At 43.7% G+C, this 17671-nt stretch overlaps 1 protein-coding gene across 1 annotated transcript in view; it reads left to right on the top strand.

Moving 5' to 3' along the window:
* CDK14 (cyclin dependent kinase 14) overlaps nt 1-17671 on the top strand; it is a 555604-nt gene that overhangs the window by 7128 nt on the left and 530805 nt on the right. The window contains exon 2 of the mRNA XM_074984765.1: nt 7049-7080. Coding sequence (XP_074840866.1) covers nt 7049-7080 — 32 coding nt within the window. The remainder of the gene's footprint in view (nt 1-7048; nt 7081-17671) is intronic.

Raw genomic sequence — 17671 nt, 5'->3', positions numbered from 1 at the left:
AACTTAATAGCATAAAGCTGACATTTTTAACTCTACTTTGAGGCTAGGGAGAGAAAAGCAAAACTGCTCTAGAAGGAGTTTTAACAGCTAGCCAACAAATAACAAAAGCCATAAGATTTTTTTTTCTGGCAATATGGTATTTCCTGGTGAGATGAAATTGTTAATATCTTGTTAATATTGATCTAAGCTGGGGGTTTTTTCATTCTGGACACCTTTAAGTCTCCAAACAGAGGCTGAATTTCTAGTATGGTATGTCTACTATAAAGAACAATTTTGGAAGGTGAAAAAAAACCAGTTTGTATCTTGTTTTTCACTGTAGCTTCTTCATGGGATTTAGATGTTGATTTTTGGATAACAGGGTTAAATGTATATTAGCAAGGTGAGTGTAACTGTGTGTAAGAAGTTATAAAATGTTACACTGAGTTTGGACCTGGGAGCTAATGACACATACCAGAACCCACTGAAGCCTTGAAAGCATAATGTATGCTTAGAAAACTGGTATCATACCAAAAGCTTTTTTTAAAAATAGATATTATTGGTATTGGAGTAACTAAACTCCAGAAATTAGTCACCAAACATAATGTTTTTGTGCTCTGCAGCCCCAATTCACAGCTGTCAGGGAGAGTTCATCAAATCAAAAAGCTCTGGTTGATAGAACTGTCTCTCATTCACTGATTTTTGATGATACTATGCAAACTTGTTAATGCAGTTAGCAGAGCATTTTGAATCTTAGAGGGGTCAGGAGATGCTGTCAAGCTAGGCCCTGTTACCTTGTGATGCGTTGCAGTGTGCAAAATATCTTATTGTCCAGAAGAAAATCTGTAAATGCATTCATACAAATGATTTAATTTTAAGTGGTGACAATAGTCACATAGAAACCCTGATCCTTGGGTGTATGAGTTCTGCTTGGTGAGCCTGATGAGGTATACCATCTTTATGCTCCCCTGAACGCATCCCGGGCAGCTTCAGACCCTTCCCAAGTCAGAGCAGTTTCAGAAGACATTATCAAAACAAAAAGCAGTCAAGTAGCACTTTAAAGACTAGCAAAATAGTTTATTAGGTGAGCTTTCGTGGGACAGACCATATCCAGACCAGAACAGACATTATGTGAGCTGGGATTACTGCAACCCAGTGCTCCTCACCACTGCCTCTGGTGGTTAGCAGCTGGTGGCCTGGATCTGGCTATGCTGGTTTTTCCCACCCTCTGTAGCTATGATCTGCCCCATAGTTTCTAGCATTCTTAGTCTTGACCAATTATTTTGTTACTCTGAAAAATATCTAATGCCAAATAATACCTTCCTGAATTTTCCTCCAACAAGAAATGCCATTTGCAGCCTGATGGGCAGTGTGGCTCTGTTATGCATTGAAAGAAATGCGTACTGTTTCTTTGCTGAATGCAGTCGTCTTAAATCATTTGCATGACTGCTGCTACTTGTTACTCAATACAGAAGTTCTGAATTCACTGCCTACTCTGTCTGAAATATCAGAAACCTTCTACCAAGAGAGAGTACATCTTGGTTTTAAAATGTATAACAAATACATTGATCAAAGTGATCGTAATATTCTTCATGGTATTATTCTAAGAAATAGAAATAGTTTAAATAATGCTTAGTTTTTGTTTTTTTTTTCCCCCCCAAAGAAATAGATTTCTTTTCACAGTTTTGTAGTTGTCTCTGGCTTGGCAAATGAATTTGGCCCTCTGTGGACAAAACTGTAGTTCATTGGTTTGATAAGGACAAATGGGGAATCTACTTAAATTACTACACAACATGTATGCTAATCAGTTGTTTAAATTAATCAAGTCAACTCATTGTGCCAGTAGTATTTTCACATCCTGTGAGGATTGGTGATAAAATATTTATTAGTGAAATAACTGTAAGATGAATAAATTATTAATTAAGGGCTGTTCTTAAAGTAGGGGGGTGGATCACAGGGCCTTGAGCCAGCTTGCATTAATGGGGCATAGTGTATGCTCTCACCCAACCTGCTTTTTCCACATTATGGTAGGTCCCCACCCCTCCATGTTTTCCAGACCACTTCATGCACTAGTTAAAAAGTATATTTTTTGAATAAATTTGTTAGTTCTACATATCACATTCATTTTAAAACAAATAACTTAGACATCTGCTAAACACTAGTGTATTCAGTCTAGCAGCAAAAATTGTGTTTTGGGAGGACTGTTCAGTCTATGCTATTTGATTTTTTTTTCTTCTGCTCCTGTTCTGGTTTCCAGAAGGAAGAAATGAAGGAAAACGTATATTTTCCATGCACTAAAATAAAAAGTGTCTGACATACTTCTTGGTAGTTAATCTTCTTGATTTATATTAATGGCAATTTTACAATCTTATCTCTTCAGCTGATAAGAATACACATAGTTCACATACCTTAGATAGTGAGAAATGAAGTTTCAGAGCTGTCTGATAAACATTACCAGAGCGACAGAGAGAAAGCCGTGCTAGTCTATATACTATCAAAACAAAAAAGCAGTCCAGTAGCACTTCAAAGACTAACAGAATAATTTATTAGGTGATGAGCTTTTGTGGGACAGACCCGCTTCTTCAGATCATAGCCATACCAGAACAGATTCAATATTTAAGGCACTGAGAATCAAAAATAGTAACCAACGTTGAGAAATCAGAAAAATATTATTAAGGTGAGCAAATCAGAGAGTAGAGGGGTAGTGGTGGTGGGGGAATCAAGAATTAGATTAAGCCAAGTATGCAAAAGAGCCCCTATCATGAGCTAGAAAATTCCTATTCCAGTTCAAACCACATGTTAATGTGTTGAATTTGGATATAAAAGAGTTCAGCAGCCTCTCTTTTTCCAATCTGTTGTGAATATGCCTCTTCAATGAGACGCAGACCTTCAGGTCATTAGCAGAATGGTCCACTCCATTAAAATGCTGGCTGACTGATTTGTGGATCAGGAGTGTTTTTATGCCTGTTTCGTGCCCATTAATTCTTTGTCTAAGAGAGTTTGAAGTCTGTCCGGTATACAAAGCATCTGGGCGTTGTTCGCACATGATGGCATATATGATATTAGTTGAGGAACATGAGACTGTGCCCGTGATTCTGTGAATAACCTGGTTAGGTCCAGTGATGGTATCTCCAGAATAGATATGTGGACAAAGCTGGCAACGGGCTTTGTTGCAAGGAAGAGTTTCAGGGCTGGTGTTCCTGTGGTATAAGCTCTGGTTGTTGGTGAGAATCCTCATAAGGTTGGGAGGTGGTCTGTAGGAGACAACAGGCCTGTCAACTAGCACCTTCTGCAGTGTGGCATCCTGATTAAGGATAGGTTGTAGGTCTTTAGTAATGCTTTGCAGTGGTTTGAGTTGGGGGCTGAAAGTAATTACCACATTGTTTGAACTGGGATGGGAATTTTTTAGGTCATTATAGGGGCTCTTTTGCATACTTGGCTTAGTCTAATTCTTGACTCTCCCCACCCCCACTCCTCAACTCTCTGATTTGCTCGCCTTGGTAATATTTTTCTGATTTTGTCCTCCTTGATTACTGTTTTTGGTTCTCTGTGCCTTAAATATTGGGTCTGTTCTCGTATGGCTATGGTCTGAAGAAGTGGGTCTGTCCCACAAAAGCTCATCACTTAATAAATTATTCTGTTAGTCGTTAAAGTGCTACTGGACTGCTTTTTTGTTTTGATTACCTCAGTGAAGAGGCAATAACATGTAACTTGTATGTAACACATGGTGAAAACTTGTATGAAGTTTTTATTTTTATTGATTCACCTTAGGGGTCGCAATTTTATAAACCAGTCAGATTAGAAAGATGGCAGCCTTGATCACACAAAACCAAGCGTCTTTGTCCTGCTCTTTCCCTGAGGCCCTGCCCTTGTCCCTCCTTGTCTTTGGGGTCCTCCCCACTCCCTCCATCCCTCTGTCTTTCTGTCACTTGCTCTCTCTGACTCTCATGTACCCTCTCTGGGTTGGGATGTGGGAGGGAGTGAGAGCTCTGCAGTGGGGCCAGAAATGAGGGAGGGGTTCATGATGCAGGAGGGGACTCTGGGCTGGGGCAGGGAGTTGGGTGTGGGAGGGAGCTTGGGGTGTGGGCTCAGACCAGGCAGCACTGACTTCGGGAGCGGGGGACCTGGAAGCAGCTGACATGTCCGCTTCCTAGGTCAGGTGTGGGCAATAATTTTTGATGGGAGGCACTCCAGTGGTCAGTGACCACACTGACCCATGGTATTAATGGAGGAGTGGGGGTCCAGAATGGAGGCTGGGTGTAAGAGGGAGCCTGCGGTAGGGGATTGGAGTGCAGGAGGAGATGTGGGGATTGGGAAGGAGTTTGGGTGTGGGCAGGGTTGTGACCTACTCAGGGGACTCGGGTACAGAGTCCAGGAGGTGGATGGGTTCAGAAGAGGATTTTGACCTGGTGGAGGAGTGTAGGAGGGGGTGCAGGGTCTGTGTGGGGGTTATGACCTGGGACAGGGGGTTGGTTGTGACCTGTTGCAGGATCTGGGAAGGGGTATGGGTGCGGGAAGGGGAGCAGAGAGCCAAAGTTGTGACCTGGGAAGGTAGTGCAGGAGGGGGAGCAGAGAGTTGAGGGGGAGGGATGGGCTGGAGTGCCAGGGGCAGGCTCCGGCCAGGAGGTGCATGCTTATGTGGTTACTGGCCAGCAGGTCCCTCAGGTAGTCTCCCTGCCTTCCATGCTCCCTGCACACTGCCTGAAGCTGCTGGCTGCCAACTTCAAGGTTGTGCTGGGCTTGGGCCAGTGTGGAAAGCCTCTTCCTCTTCTTGCCTGAAGCTTGTAGCAGAGCTCAAAGCGCGTGGCCCCTCAGCAGACAGTTTTTGTGGCAAGGGGGCAGGCAGGGAGCTTGTCCAAGGCTCCTGCAGGGCTGTGGGCTGGATCTCGCAGTTTGGTAGGCTGCATGCAGCCTGCTGACCATATTTTGCCCAATTCTGTCCTAAGTGGAAGATCCAGGGTGCTCTGTGTGCAGCCCGTCGCCACAGGTGGTGCCCCTGAGCTCCCACAGGCTGAGAGTCCCAGCCAGTGGGAGCTGCGGAGGTGTCGCCTGCAGGCACAGGCAGCCACGCAGCCTCTGTGGTTGACCCTGCGCCTAGGAACTGGACATGTTTGCCTTTTCTAGGGGCTGCGCAGAGGTGGGGTAGGCAACTAATACGCTGCCAACCTGACTTATAGAAGCTGGGTCCTCGCTGCTGTCTGGAGCTGCTGAGATCCCTTTTTGACCAGATGTTCTGAACCGTAGTTCAGAGAGCTCTTTGCCAATTAAAATTTCACTCTCTACTGAGAATTGTCAAGAATGTTAGTTTTACTGGTTAAGAAAATCTTAACATTTTGATTTCCCTGTATAATAATTCTTAAATATCCATTTCCATCAGTTAATATACAATTAAGGTAAAGGCAAGCTAGAGGAATATATAGAATACAGTAGAACACACGCAACTCATGATTTGATTTTAACATTTGGTGTTTTTTTAGTCTCAGCACCTCAAATCCTATGATTACATGAGAATCCCAATTCATTGTGGTCAAGGTTTCTCCACTGAATTTTGAAAAAAGAGACTAGCCTATGAATGTTCAAATAACAAAATCAAAAGACTGGAAAATCTTCTCTCCTCATCTCATGACTTTGGGGGCCTGGCGCATGATATTTGCACGTTTGGTTGACAGTGCTGCAATGTATAAACTTTTTGTCCTTATTTGATTACATCAAAACTCATTTGATACACAAAATCCAGTGTACTCCCCAAATTGCCCAGTGAAACCCTCAAACTACTACTTAGCGAAAATTCTAGTTAAGTTCTTGTTAATAACATGGCTCTTCTCAGGCCGTAAGACAGACATGTTTCCTGACCCAATGCAGTGTAAAGGCAAACAAAAGACAAGACAGTGAAGAAATGATAGAAATTGTAGTACAGGCAAAACAGTGGTGGTGTGTTGTCTGACCATGTAGTAATAAAATGCCCGAGCCCTGTCTAAGCTGAAACTTCCACTTCTGCTACCTCCAATCGATTTGTGGGTCACATTTTCACCAGTGTAGACAAGACTCAACAGGAAATTATTTGAAAGAATGGCTTTGAGGAAAGTGAGCACTAAGCGGTGGAGAGGAAGATTGTTCCAGGTTCAGGGACACCATAACCTCTGCAATTCTTACCATTCCACTCCTAACCATAAATGTGTGTAAACCAGTGTAAAAATACTCCAATCAGCAGTACTTTGGCTTGGTTAGTTTTAGCTGTACGTGGCAGTCACAAAAGAGCAAACTCAGGGGTATAATGGTTTTTCATTAATTACGGAACACAGTTTCTGGATGAAGTGACCACAATATGTGCATAAATTAAATATATCCCTTAGACTGCGGGCTCACATAATTCCAGTAGCTCATTGAAGAAATTGTTTGTTTACATTTCAGTCCAGGTATCCAGTAGACTCAATGAAGCGCTTCAAATGGATTAGCCTCCGTCACAGCTGCAAATCTGCTTGCAACGATTTTTCCTCCATGCCTCACTGTTTCACACTCCAGATCTCTCTTCTGTCTTGACTTTACCTTGAGCTTATAGGATATTTACATGGCAGTAAATATGATCATAATATGTGAGATCTGTGCTGTCATCTTAATGTAAACCATAGAAATGTATAATGAGTGCTGGTCACAATGCATGCTCTGTATTGGAAATGTTGAGTTTTAGATGAACTGAATAGATCATAAAGTATGCAATAGGTCTGCTTTACACAGGGCTTTTTGTAGTTCATTCAAACTCTCCTTGAAGTGTTTTTCATTCTCAAAGGAAATTAAAAGTAAAAAAATTTGCAGACTATTTTCCTTAACCTGAGAGACTAGCTTGATTTACATATTTATGAAAAAATGTTTTTCAGGTACATGCTGTGCAGTTCTTCCATTCGATTTACAGTTTCATATTTTGATTATAAAGTTGTTCAGGCCAGCCTGCTCCTTCCTGTTACTACAGGAAAAGATTGCTCTATTTTCATTCCCCCCCGCCCCCCGGGTTAATTATTTTATGCTCATTGAAATGCATGACGTAATGATTTTTTTTTTTTTTTTAATTTTAAAGCCTTGAAGAAAGAAGATAGTGGCCTTGATGAGGTAGGTTAAATATCTTTGAACCTTACTTAATCAAGATCTGTTTAATTGCTACAAGTTTCTCTCTAAAGTTAAGTGACTTGTGGTGTATTCTATTAATGTGTATGTGTACATGCATATAATCTGAGTATCCTTTTCACCTCCCTAATGACTGTCAGATGAGTGTTTTTTTGTTACAGAAGGCCTTTAGCTGAATGCTTGTTGATAGAAACATATTTTGTGCAAAGTATTGCATTATGTTATGTAGAGGAAAAAAATGCTTTAAAGACCTGAGTCTGGATTTTATAACAAACAGGTGTGTATGCAAGTTATTTTGTGAGGGAACGTGTGGATATGGAATGTTGCCCTGTTGGGTTCTTGGTATTGGTTGGATAAGTAGCATGTACTGGTGAGAGCTGAAGGTAGGATCAGTCCTGCTCTAGGAAGTTAGTCACAAATCAATTTTTGCATCAGTGGAGGCACCAACACAATAAAGCCAAAATCAAATTGTGTTGGGTGCAAAACCTACAATGTCATTTAAGAGTCCCTTAGTTTGCATGACAGACACAGACCTTTGCCAATTTGTGATCTTGCTTGTGGTAAAAATGGGGTTTAGTCTGCATTATTTGGGACCTCAGCATGAGTAATTGCCGATAATGTGATCAATGATGAAGCAAATAATTGTTTTTCATTTCCTCTTAGCCACATAGATGGAAATGAATAGCGGCATCTCTGACTTTCCATGAAATAATCTTACTGTTTCCGGCTAATTGTAGTTTGTTCTTCATTATATTCTGAGAGTCAAGACTTGGATAGTAACTGTGGTGCTATGGCAGAAGAAGTGTTTCAGGTTTTGGTTTGAATTAAAGGTACCACACTGTTAATGTCCTGTTCCTGAAATAAATGAGTGAGGGAACAGGATGTGCTTGCCACTTCAAGGGTTCAGACTTTATTTCCTCCTAAATCAGAGCCAAACATAGGTGCTAGAACTCACAGTGAGGTAAGGGGTTCTGCTGCTGCATGTCACTCAAAATGGTTTTCAGTGTATTTAGGGTTTGTATTTCAGCATACTGGATCTCAGCATCCCCCTTATATAAATTGTTCCAGCCCACTTGAGGTCAAATTTCTTTTGTCCAGTTTGCTTAGGCTTTGTACTCATGGAAAAAGTGGGTCTTAATGAGACCTAGCACACTAAAAAGTCTTTAAATCACAAGCGACAGACATTCATAAACATATGCCTGAGGTTACGTCCTTTGCATAAAGTGGCAAGGCTTGGTCACAGACAAGGAGCTTTGAAATAAAGGAGGACAAGAACCACTTGACATTCAAATCATGAGAAGAAAGTGGGGATGCCTAGGCCACAGTCTCAGAAAGCCGCCATCTAGCATAGTCTGTCAAGCTCTCACATGGAACCCGGGAGGAGAACGCAAAAGAGGAAGACCTCAGAAAACGTGGAGAAGATCTAGTAAGACTGAAGGACAGCAATTGGGGTACTCCTGTGTTCAGGTAGCTTTGTCCTGAGACAGAGTGAAATGGTGAATGAGGCATGCTCCACCTGCAAGCGTTTAAGTCAGTCAGTCAAATGGCTCAGAAGTAGAGGCAGGGTAGCATTCTAGTACGGAGCCATGGCTAAGATAGGATAAACTTTAAAACATGGTTCTGGTATAGGTGGGTCCCATCCACAGCAGTTGTCCAGATAGCATTAGAATGTCAATCACCTGTAAGTGAGTTGCTGCTTGTTTGCTGGTAACTTGGGCAACCCAGGGTTCGATTCCCACCTGGTGTAGATATACTCTCCCTAGCTCTCATCTCAGCTACCAAAGCAAAAATAGTACTCTAGCTAAGTTAGTGTGGGCAGCACTGACATCTACTCACTGCCTTGCACGGAAATCTAACTGAACCTCCTGGGTATACCCCGGGAGCTGCTAGCACATGTCACTGCAGCTCCAGTAACATTCTTAATGTACTGGTTCAGATGACGGCTAGCACAAGAATGCCTGTGTGAGCTGGGAACCACTTCCCTAGCTCACTGGGTTGTTCTTCAGTTGTGCTAGAAATCTGGCATGTTTTGCTGCTTTCCTCCTGCTCTCTGCAGGAGGCTGAATTGTTTGTAATAGAATTGGCAGGATTTTTTTTGTTTTTAAATGCGATCTGCATAATAAAGAAGGAAATGCTTTATAAATAACTGGAACTTGAGTTTGGAAGGGGAAAAAAAATCCACCTGTTAAGTATGAAGCACTTTTGAATTTTATAGGGAAGCTGATTACACATGTCACCTGTGGAGGCTATATCATATGCAATCCAGTTCAGCAGTGTCTCTTGTGCCTCTGGGTTTCTGGTTGTACAAAGGGGACTGTTTCTGCACATGCTTCAGTTGAATTCGGTGTCTGTGCTGCAAGAATAATAATTTTTTTTAAAGAGTTCTTTCGGGGAGGATGGCTGATTCAGTTCATGCATTGCTGCAGTGTCAGCAAGAGAGGACTCATGGGGGCGGGGGGAAATAAATGAGAATCTTCCTTTTGTTCCCAGTGAACACAGAAGAGGCAGGTGTGACAAATGTTCAGTACTTGTCCTCTTCTTATTTTTGGGTGATCTTCCTGCAGGAGACAGAAGCATGTATGTAGCTAATGATAGTTATAAGACTGGCAGGGACCTGGAGAGGTCATCTAGTCTTATCCCCTGCCCTCCTGGAGGACTAAGTGTTGTCCCTGACAGGTGTTTGTCTAATCCACTCTTAAAATCTCCATTGGTGGTGGTTCTACAGTGTTCATAGGTAATTTATTTTAGTGCTTAACCATCCTGTCACAACATTTTTCCTAACATCCAACCTGAACCCTAAATATCCAACCTAAACCATTGCTGCTTGTCCCATCCTCAGAGGTTAACAAGGACATTTTTTCTCCTTCCTCCTTGTAATAACCTTTTATGTACAGTAGTCCCCCAAGTTATGTGAGGGTTGTGGTCCCACGCATCCTCACATAACTCGAATTTGGCATAAGTAGGGGGGTGGCTTTTTCCCCTGGTGGAACTCATGTTCTGCAGCCAGGGAAGCAGCAGGAGCACTTGGAGCTCCTTTGGAAAGGTAAGTCCTGGGGTTGGGAGGGGTGGGAACGACAGTTGGGGAGGGTTAAGCCTGGGGTGGGTAGGGCTGTGGGGGGGCCAGGGCTGGAGTTGAGCCAGAGCTGCGCATGGAGGGGTGAACTGGAGCTGTGGGGGGCAGGGGTGTTTTGAACTGGGACTGGGAGGGTTGAACCATGCTGGGGGTTGAGCTGGTGCTGGACCCAGGCCGCTGGGGCAGGTGTGTGTGTGGGGGGGGGGGGGTGCGTGTGTGTGTGGGGGGTGCGCACGCGCACGCTCACTAGCCGGAGTCGGGGTTGAGCTGGAGTCTCGTGTGCCGGGGGAGGGGGTTTGAACTGGGGTGGGGGTTGAGCTGGGTCCACACGGGGCCAGGGTGTTGAGCCAGGGCGGGGGGAACAGGATTTTGAGCTAAGCGCACCTCAAAATTGCGCATTTCAAGGGTTTGCTTAGCTTGAAAATAGTTATTAACTGTAAGTATGAGAAAAGGACAGCAAAAAGTGTAAACAGTTAGGCTAAATACAACAGGTTCCATCAGTTACTTCACTTAAAATATACATAAAAGAAGGTATGTGGCACATCCTAATGGAATTCCTCCTTTTCCTGACAGCCTTCACCAAGGACTGTAACACAATCTTTAGCAATAACTATATACCCTGTAACACTGACACATTTTCCTGAGAGAATGAGAACTTCAAAGAAGACCCACAGAGTCATTGACAGTCTTAAAAAGCTGTTCCAAGACAATCTCAGATGGTTTCAGAAATGGGCCTTTGATTCTCTGAACATGGGATATACGTGGGGAGTGTCTGGGGGAGGACACATGCGTCCTCCCTCCCTGTCTTCCCCCCCCCCCCCCCGCCCCGCTTCGGTCCCCATCCCACATTCACTCAATGCTGCACCACACCACTTCAGGTCCATGTGGGGCCGTGGAAGGTGCTCCCCTGGAGTGGTGCAGTGTGAGAGCTGCACAAGCTTCATAGCTTGCACTACTCCTAGTGTGTGCTGCTCAGAGGGGGAACCGCCCCACGGGCACTGGAAGTAGCGGGGGGGACATGGGAGGAGCAAGGGTAGGGAAGGGGTGGGCAGGAGCATGTGGCCAGTGCCCCCCTTGTAATACCTATACTGGTTGCCTCTGTCTGTCAGCACCACCGTTCAGCCTGATGGAAAATTGTGGTGGCAAGAAGCATAAATACAAGGCTGGGTCGGGAAAAAGAGAAGAGCCAGTTGTTCACAAGTCCCCCAGTCCATGCTCTGGAATGTGAGCCAGAGCATTGAAACAGGAAATGCAGTTACCATGAATCATTCTCTCCCTGAGCAACTGAAATACCCCCACCCCTGTCTCCAGCATGGAACTAAAGGAGTGTTTTGTACTTCTGTCCCTAGATTATCTCTGCATGGAAAAGTATCCCCCCCATGAAGCAGGGATCCTACCATAGGCACCACAGGGTTTGAGAAAGTGGCTGAAAAACACATTGTACCTCCATACTAGTTCTTAGCTCAGTAGGGAAAGGTTTATCTGAGTTTTGGTCCTGTGTGGTATTGGTATTCCTTTCCAGCGCTCTGTGATATCTGCTCACAAAAGCAGGGTAGCTGAGACCTGAAATTTCAAGATAAAGGCATCCATTTGAATCTGTCTTTTTTTCACCTCCTAACAGGAGCATTCCTTCTGCAGCTCACTTTTAAAAACTGTTACTGGCTTACAGCCAAGTCGGTGGCCACATGTATGGAGACTCGAACTAGCTTGTTCTTTGTCTTTTGTGAATGAAGAGGAAAAATGCTCAATAGCTTCACTGCTTGTTCTACATTTGGATACAGTAGCTCAGCTATATAGAATATTTTGGGAGACTTTCCTCCTTTTTGAAGGAGGAACTGCTAAAATAATATCAAATATAATTGCTTTCTGTGGGATATGATATTAATGTCTCTAATGAATGAAAACCAAGAAGAGCCCAGGACAGCAAAACCTGTGAATGTGTTTTGTGGGTCTTGATGAAATTTCATATCCCAGAAACAGTGTGTTCTAGTTTTTTCTGGAAGCTTTTTGGTACAGTTCCTGGGCAATCACCCTTAAGTCAAATTTCGCATAAGTCGGGATGGGTGGGAGAGGGGCCCTGCTGCCTTTGGGTCCCCTGGTCCTGGCTGTACCTAGTTCCCCGCGCCCATGAGCAGCGGTGATGCCAGAGCCAGGAGCAGCAGCTCTGGTCATTTCCTCGCTCCTGGGAGTGGTGGGCAGCTGGGAGCCAGCTGCAGTAGTGCTGGTCACTTTCCCAGCTCCTGCAAGCGGAGGGAAGCCTGGCTGCCGCCTGGTTCCCGGCTCCCTGCCACTCACTATTTCGACTTGTGTTATTGTAAACCGTCAAAATGGTATAAATTGGGGGTCTACGGTACTGTTTCTAGTGCAGGTAGGTCTCGCCATTGGCAAATATATTGTAATATAATAAAAGTTACAGAATAAGTCTGCCCGATTTGTCATTTTTTTTCATGATTGAACTCTTTTTGTTACTTTTGCTATTAAGTGACACAATTTTTACTTTGTTAAAGTTCTCTAACCAGCATTGGGCAGATGTTGCTCATGTTGGCATCAGTACGTCAAAGCACTTAAATTCCCAAGTAACTTTCAATGTGCAAGTAGGTCCACAGGCTTCTTAGGGGCTGTCTTTTGACTTATTTGTGTCTTATATCTGAGTTGGTATTGGCCGTATGTTTGCCACGGTCCAGTAATGTTCACAGTACACCCACCTACTGAATTAACCTCTCTGAAAATGCTAAGTTACTTTGATGGTGCCCCATGTTTGTTTTTCTCCCTGCTTCCACAGTAACTACCACTGGCATACTTTGTTTGACTATCATCTTCTAGTTCCTTTTGATATGCAAATCTCAGGTCCATTCAGGAGTTTCATCAGCATCACTGGCTGTGGATTTATACATATAATTTTTTTTTTTTTCGGTGCCTGATTCAGAGTCTGTTGAAGTCCTGTGCAAAGATGCCCATTGGTTCCAGTGGCCTTTGGATTAGGCATTTGGTCTTCTAAAACTTCATTGCATATTTGACCATTCAGGTTACTTGTTTTGTTGGTGGGCTAAGAATTGGCATGAAAGGCAAATGCTCATGTTTTTGAGTCCCAAAATGCTATTTCTTCTTGCCCATGCCCTGGCTCCCCCAGAAAGAGGGTTGAATGTAGCTGAAGGTACAATTGCCATCTCTTTGAAATCCACCTAAGGTAAAGCAAGGGAATTGCTTTTAGTCTTATCACAAGTTTGATATTGAAACTTCATGGTTATTTTATTACTTGTCTGATCTATTCTTGCTTACAAAGTGTGTAAACTGGAGGGCTTTTCATCTTGACAAGAGAAATACATACCATATGCAGGTCAAACCTCTCTAGTCTGGCACCCCTGTTACCCATGTTGCACCAGAGAATTTGCTGACTTGCAGGAAGGCATTATTGTCTAGCAGCATTACAATACTTCCACTGCTTACTGGGCTCTTGGAATACATTTAAGGGTAAACTACAGCTAAATAACACAGAACACTAAAAACCAGGACTGGTGGGTGTAAACAAACTTTATGGGACCGTGGGAAGCTTGGCCATATTAAAAATAAGCGGACATCTTGCTAACTAAAATGATGGTGGACCAGAGTGTGCTGGACTAGAGGTTCAACCTGTACCATGTGAGCAGCAAATTAAGAAAATCTTCTCTATGTTCAAAGAAACTAGTTTTAATATCTAAAAATATTCAATGAAAAACTTTCCATGGTGTTTTAGTTGTTGTATTCAGGGAATAAATCAAGGTACTTACTACATAATTGCATCACCTTAAGGAGATAAGGAGTTCTAGAAACCTCGATAACTTAACAGAGGGAACCTGTAAAAGAGACTAGACCCTTGTTAAAGGCCAAACGTGAAGAAGCTTTCATTTTCCAGAAGCCTGTTAGGCAAATAAAATACAAGGAATTGGTTTCAAGGTGGGTTGGCAAACATGCATTGCAAAACTTTTTGGGAGAGAGAGGTTCATTTGAATTGCTTGGTTTGGTGATAGTTGGGTAATAGATGTTTCACCGTCAAAACCGGCACTCTCTGGTCCAGCAATAATGGTCTTGCACCAATGAGCCCAGGGAGAAGGAAAGTCAGAGCTGACTTCCCCTGGAAGCCCCATAGTGGGGTGGGGTGAGGTGGCCAGCCCCTGCAGCAACTGGGCAGGCAGCCGGGTGAGGGACAGGACCAGGCAGGGTACATGGGGACCCATGCAGGGGACCTCCCCCATTCCAGCAAATTCTCTGGATCAGAACCTTCCAGGTCCCTATGCTAGACCAGGGAGGTGCGCCCTGTAGTGAACTGTATTTCTGCATTTCAATTATGTTTGGGTACTTCGCTGTATTTTTGCATCTGTGAAAAGCATATGTGAGTATTGGAGCTCTTTTAGTAGGTTTATTCGTCCAAAGGAGAGGGGGAATCTTTCTCATTTTCTTGATGTTGACATAATCCCATCAATCAGCAGACAGCAGTCTACTTTACTCTTTTTATATATATATATATGTGTGTGTGTGTGTGTATAATATAATATAGGTGTGTTGATTTTTACACATGAGCAGTGTTTCTTTGGCATCAAGTAGGTTACTTTTGTGATCTTGTGCACTGGAAGGAGTGTCTAGAGATTGAGTGTGAAGAGTGAACAGGGATATAGTATAAAAGCAGAGCTACACTGTAGGGAACGGAAGATGCATTTGAGTGCAACTGAGGGAAAAAGTAAGGTTAGTGGTAATGAGGGAAACCGGTGTATACTGAAAAAGGGGTGGGTTTCTTTTGTGACTTCTGACATAAGGAGCTGCCAAGGATCCCTGAGAGAGAGGTGTTGTGATTTCGTGGGGTGTCTTTGTCCTTCGTGAGGGCAGCAGCTGCTTATGGAAGCAGACGCATCCTCACACACTCTCTTAAGGGTGGGGGAGGGATATGCAAATCACACAGGCATGTTTCTTTGCTCTCAGGGTTGGAGGGCGTCTATTATTTGTAGAATCCCAAAATAGGGAACACCTGCTTAAATCTGATTAGTTGCCAATGATCCCTGTGCATCTGGAATACATGAATGAGTGGGATTTATGTGTTGAAGGTTTTGAGAAGAATCTGAAGTATGAAAAGCGTTGTCGTCTTCATGCCAACTTTCCTCATAGGTGAGCTGGGTAGCATATGGAAGATGAAATTTATGCAAGATTTTGCTTGATTGAGCATGCATGAAATAATCAGGAAATGGATAGAGAGGTTTAGCCAGTGATGTGTTGTGGTTGCTCTTTTGAGCCCACACACTTGAGCAATACTCAGTAAGGTGGTTAGAAAAAGCATCGCAAGCATAACATTTACGCGGCTTGATGACTGACTGTAGACAAAAGATAGGGATATAGCTTGATCTGTATCTCACCTGCCATTCTCAACCCAGGTAAAGAATCTCATTTATGAAAACATGACTTTTGTGGTGGTTCAGCTGAGAATTGTGGAATCTGGGCCTATTGGGTGACAGGTCGTAAGAGATAATGACTGTCCCAGACTGGCCTGACAAAGAATGTAAGAGGAGGCAGTGGTCCTAGACAGGTTAAAACAGGCGGTAAACAGCAAGCTTAGAATAATGCAAAATAATGCATTTTGGGGAAAACATACACATTTGCTTTGGCATTGAGAAGTCTGTTACTGATGAGAGAGACTGATGAAAGATACTGGACAGTAACATACAATATAGCAATGAAAGATGCTCATGAAATCTCTATACCAAACAGCAAGGAAGCAGTCTCTGTGGTGAACTCAGAAGGGCTGTGCAAGCTGTGCATTCCATTAGGTGCCCTGAGGGTGCTCCCTTCTGGGGTGGGGATGGGTGGGAAGTGGTGGGAGGGCCTCATTTTCTCAAGTGACCTCATTAGTCTCTGCCAGGGGTCCTATGGGAAATAGGCTGGTGGGGACTTTTATTCCTCTTCTTCCCCAGTTACCTTCCATACTTCTCTTTAAGGCTGCACTGGCCTCCAGTGAAGGTGGCGACTTACTGACAGTGGTGCCATGTGCCACGCTCTGGAGTCAATATGGTGGCGTAGAAGCTGGGGACTCTGCTTCTGGTTGCTATCAGTGTGCCTGGAGCTATCGATTAGTGGTGGGAATAGGTACTTGGTGTGTCAAAACCTGGCAATAATATTGCATAAGCTACACCTATTCTTAGAGGTCATTATCAGTGGCTCAAACATTACACGATGAGTTGAAGTATGGCAGGTTCTTTCTGTGCCAGGACTGTGTTGTGTTTTGGGTGGAGGTTTGCAGAGTTGTTGAAGAATGGCTCAGGTTTCACTGAGAGTGAAGGTGGCCATGAAGACAATTATGGGGAGTCTTCTCCTCACCGAGAACAAGCTCAGCTGTTGTTCCTGAGTGGCTCAAGGCAGAAACTTGAAACTTGTGTCTAGCTGTGCCATAACAATGCTCTGGTGAAAATTGGTTGCTATTTGTGAAAATTATAAGGCCTCAAAAAAACCAGTCTTCACATGGTTACAACGCCAAGTAAGAATCTGCCAGTAGTCTGTCTATTGTGTGGTTAATTGGGAGATCCTGTTCTTCTCCCTATGATGAATGCATTATATGTGGAAGGAAGCAGGCCTCTGAAAGATGTGCTTGTTAGCCTTGTCAGGCTAAGGGAGTAAGTGGAGTTGTTACAATTAGGGTTCCAGGTCTGTGATGAAGTTACAGATTTTGTGGCTTTCTGAGGCTGCTGTGATTTGTGCAGGGGACAGTGGGGCTGACCCCATGGCTAACCAAGCAGCTGGCTCTGTGACCAGCTGCTCAGATTGCCCCCTGGGCAGCTGGAGCACTGTGGTCTGTGGCGCTCTGGCAGCTGGTGCTGCTGGCCATGAGTGTCCCATCCCAAGCAGTGTGACGCCCTCCTCTCCCTCAAATTTAATCACAGGCATTTATATTAGAAGTCATGGACAAGTCACAGGCTGTGAATTTTTGTTTATCATCTCTGACCTATCCATGACTTATACTAAAAATGCCCATAACTAAATTGTAGCCTTCATCATAGGGGCTTAAACAATGGGCTTAAATTGCAGCAAGGGAAGTTTAGGTTGGATATTAGGAAAAATATTCCTAACTGTCAGGGTGGTTAATTACTGGAGTAAATTGCCTACTGTGGTTGTAAAACCTCCATCCTTGATCCTTAACAACAGGGTTGGATCAATATCTAACAAGGATGGTATAGATGGTGCTTGGTCCTGCCATGAGGGCAGGGGAGTGGTCTTGATGAACTTTCAAGATCCCTTCCAGTTCTAGTATTCTATGATGATACACTTTTCAGACTAGTAAAGGATCTAATAACCAGAAGTGACCAGCGGACAAAATTCCATATAATGGAAGTGTCCAAGGTTTCGGAATTTCAGTTACTTCTGCATTGGAATGAAACCAAAATCTTTTGAACATATTTAAGAAAATAGTGTGGTGTGTGTGTGTGTGTGTGTGTGTGTGTGTGTGTGTGTCTCTTTCCCCCTCCCCCCAGCGCCCCCCCCCCAAAA

The sequence above is a fragment of the Carettochelys insculpta genome, chromosome 2, assembly GCF_033958435.1.
Source record: "Carettochelys insculpta isolate YL-2023 chromosome 2, ASM3395843v1, whole genome shotgun sequence".
Classification (NCBI taxonomy): Eukaryota; Metazoa; Chordata; order Testudines; family Carettochelyidae; genus Carettochelys; species Carettochelys insculpta.
The sequence above is the reverse complement of the archived record's forward strand: the minus strand, read 5'-3'. Positions and strand labels throughout refer to the sequence as shown.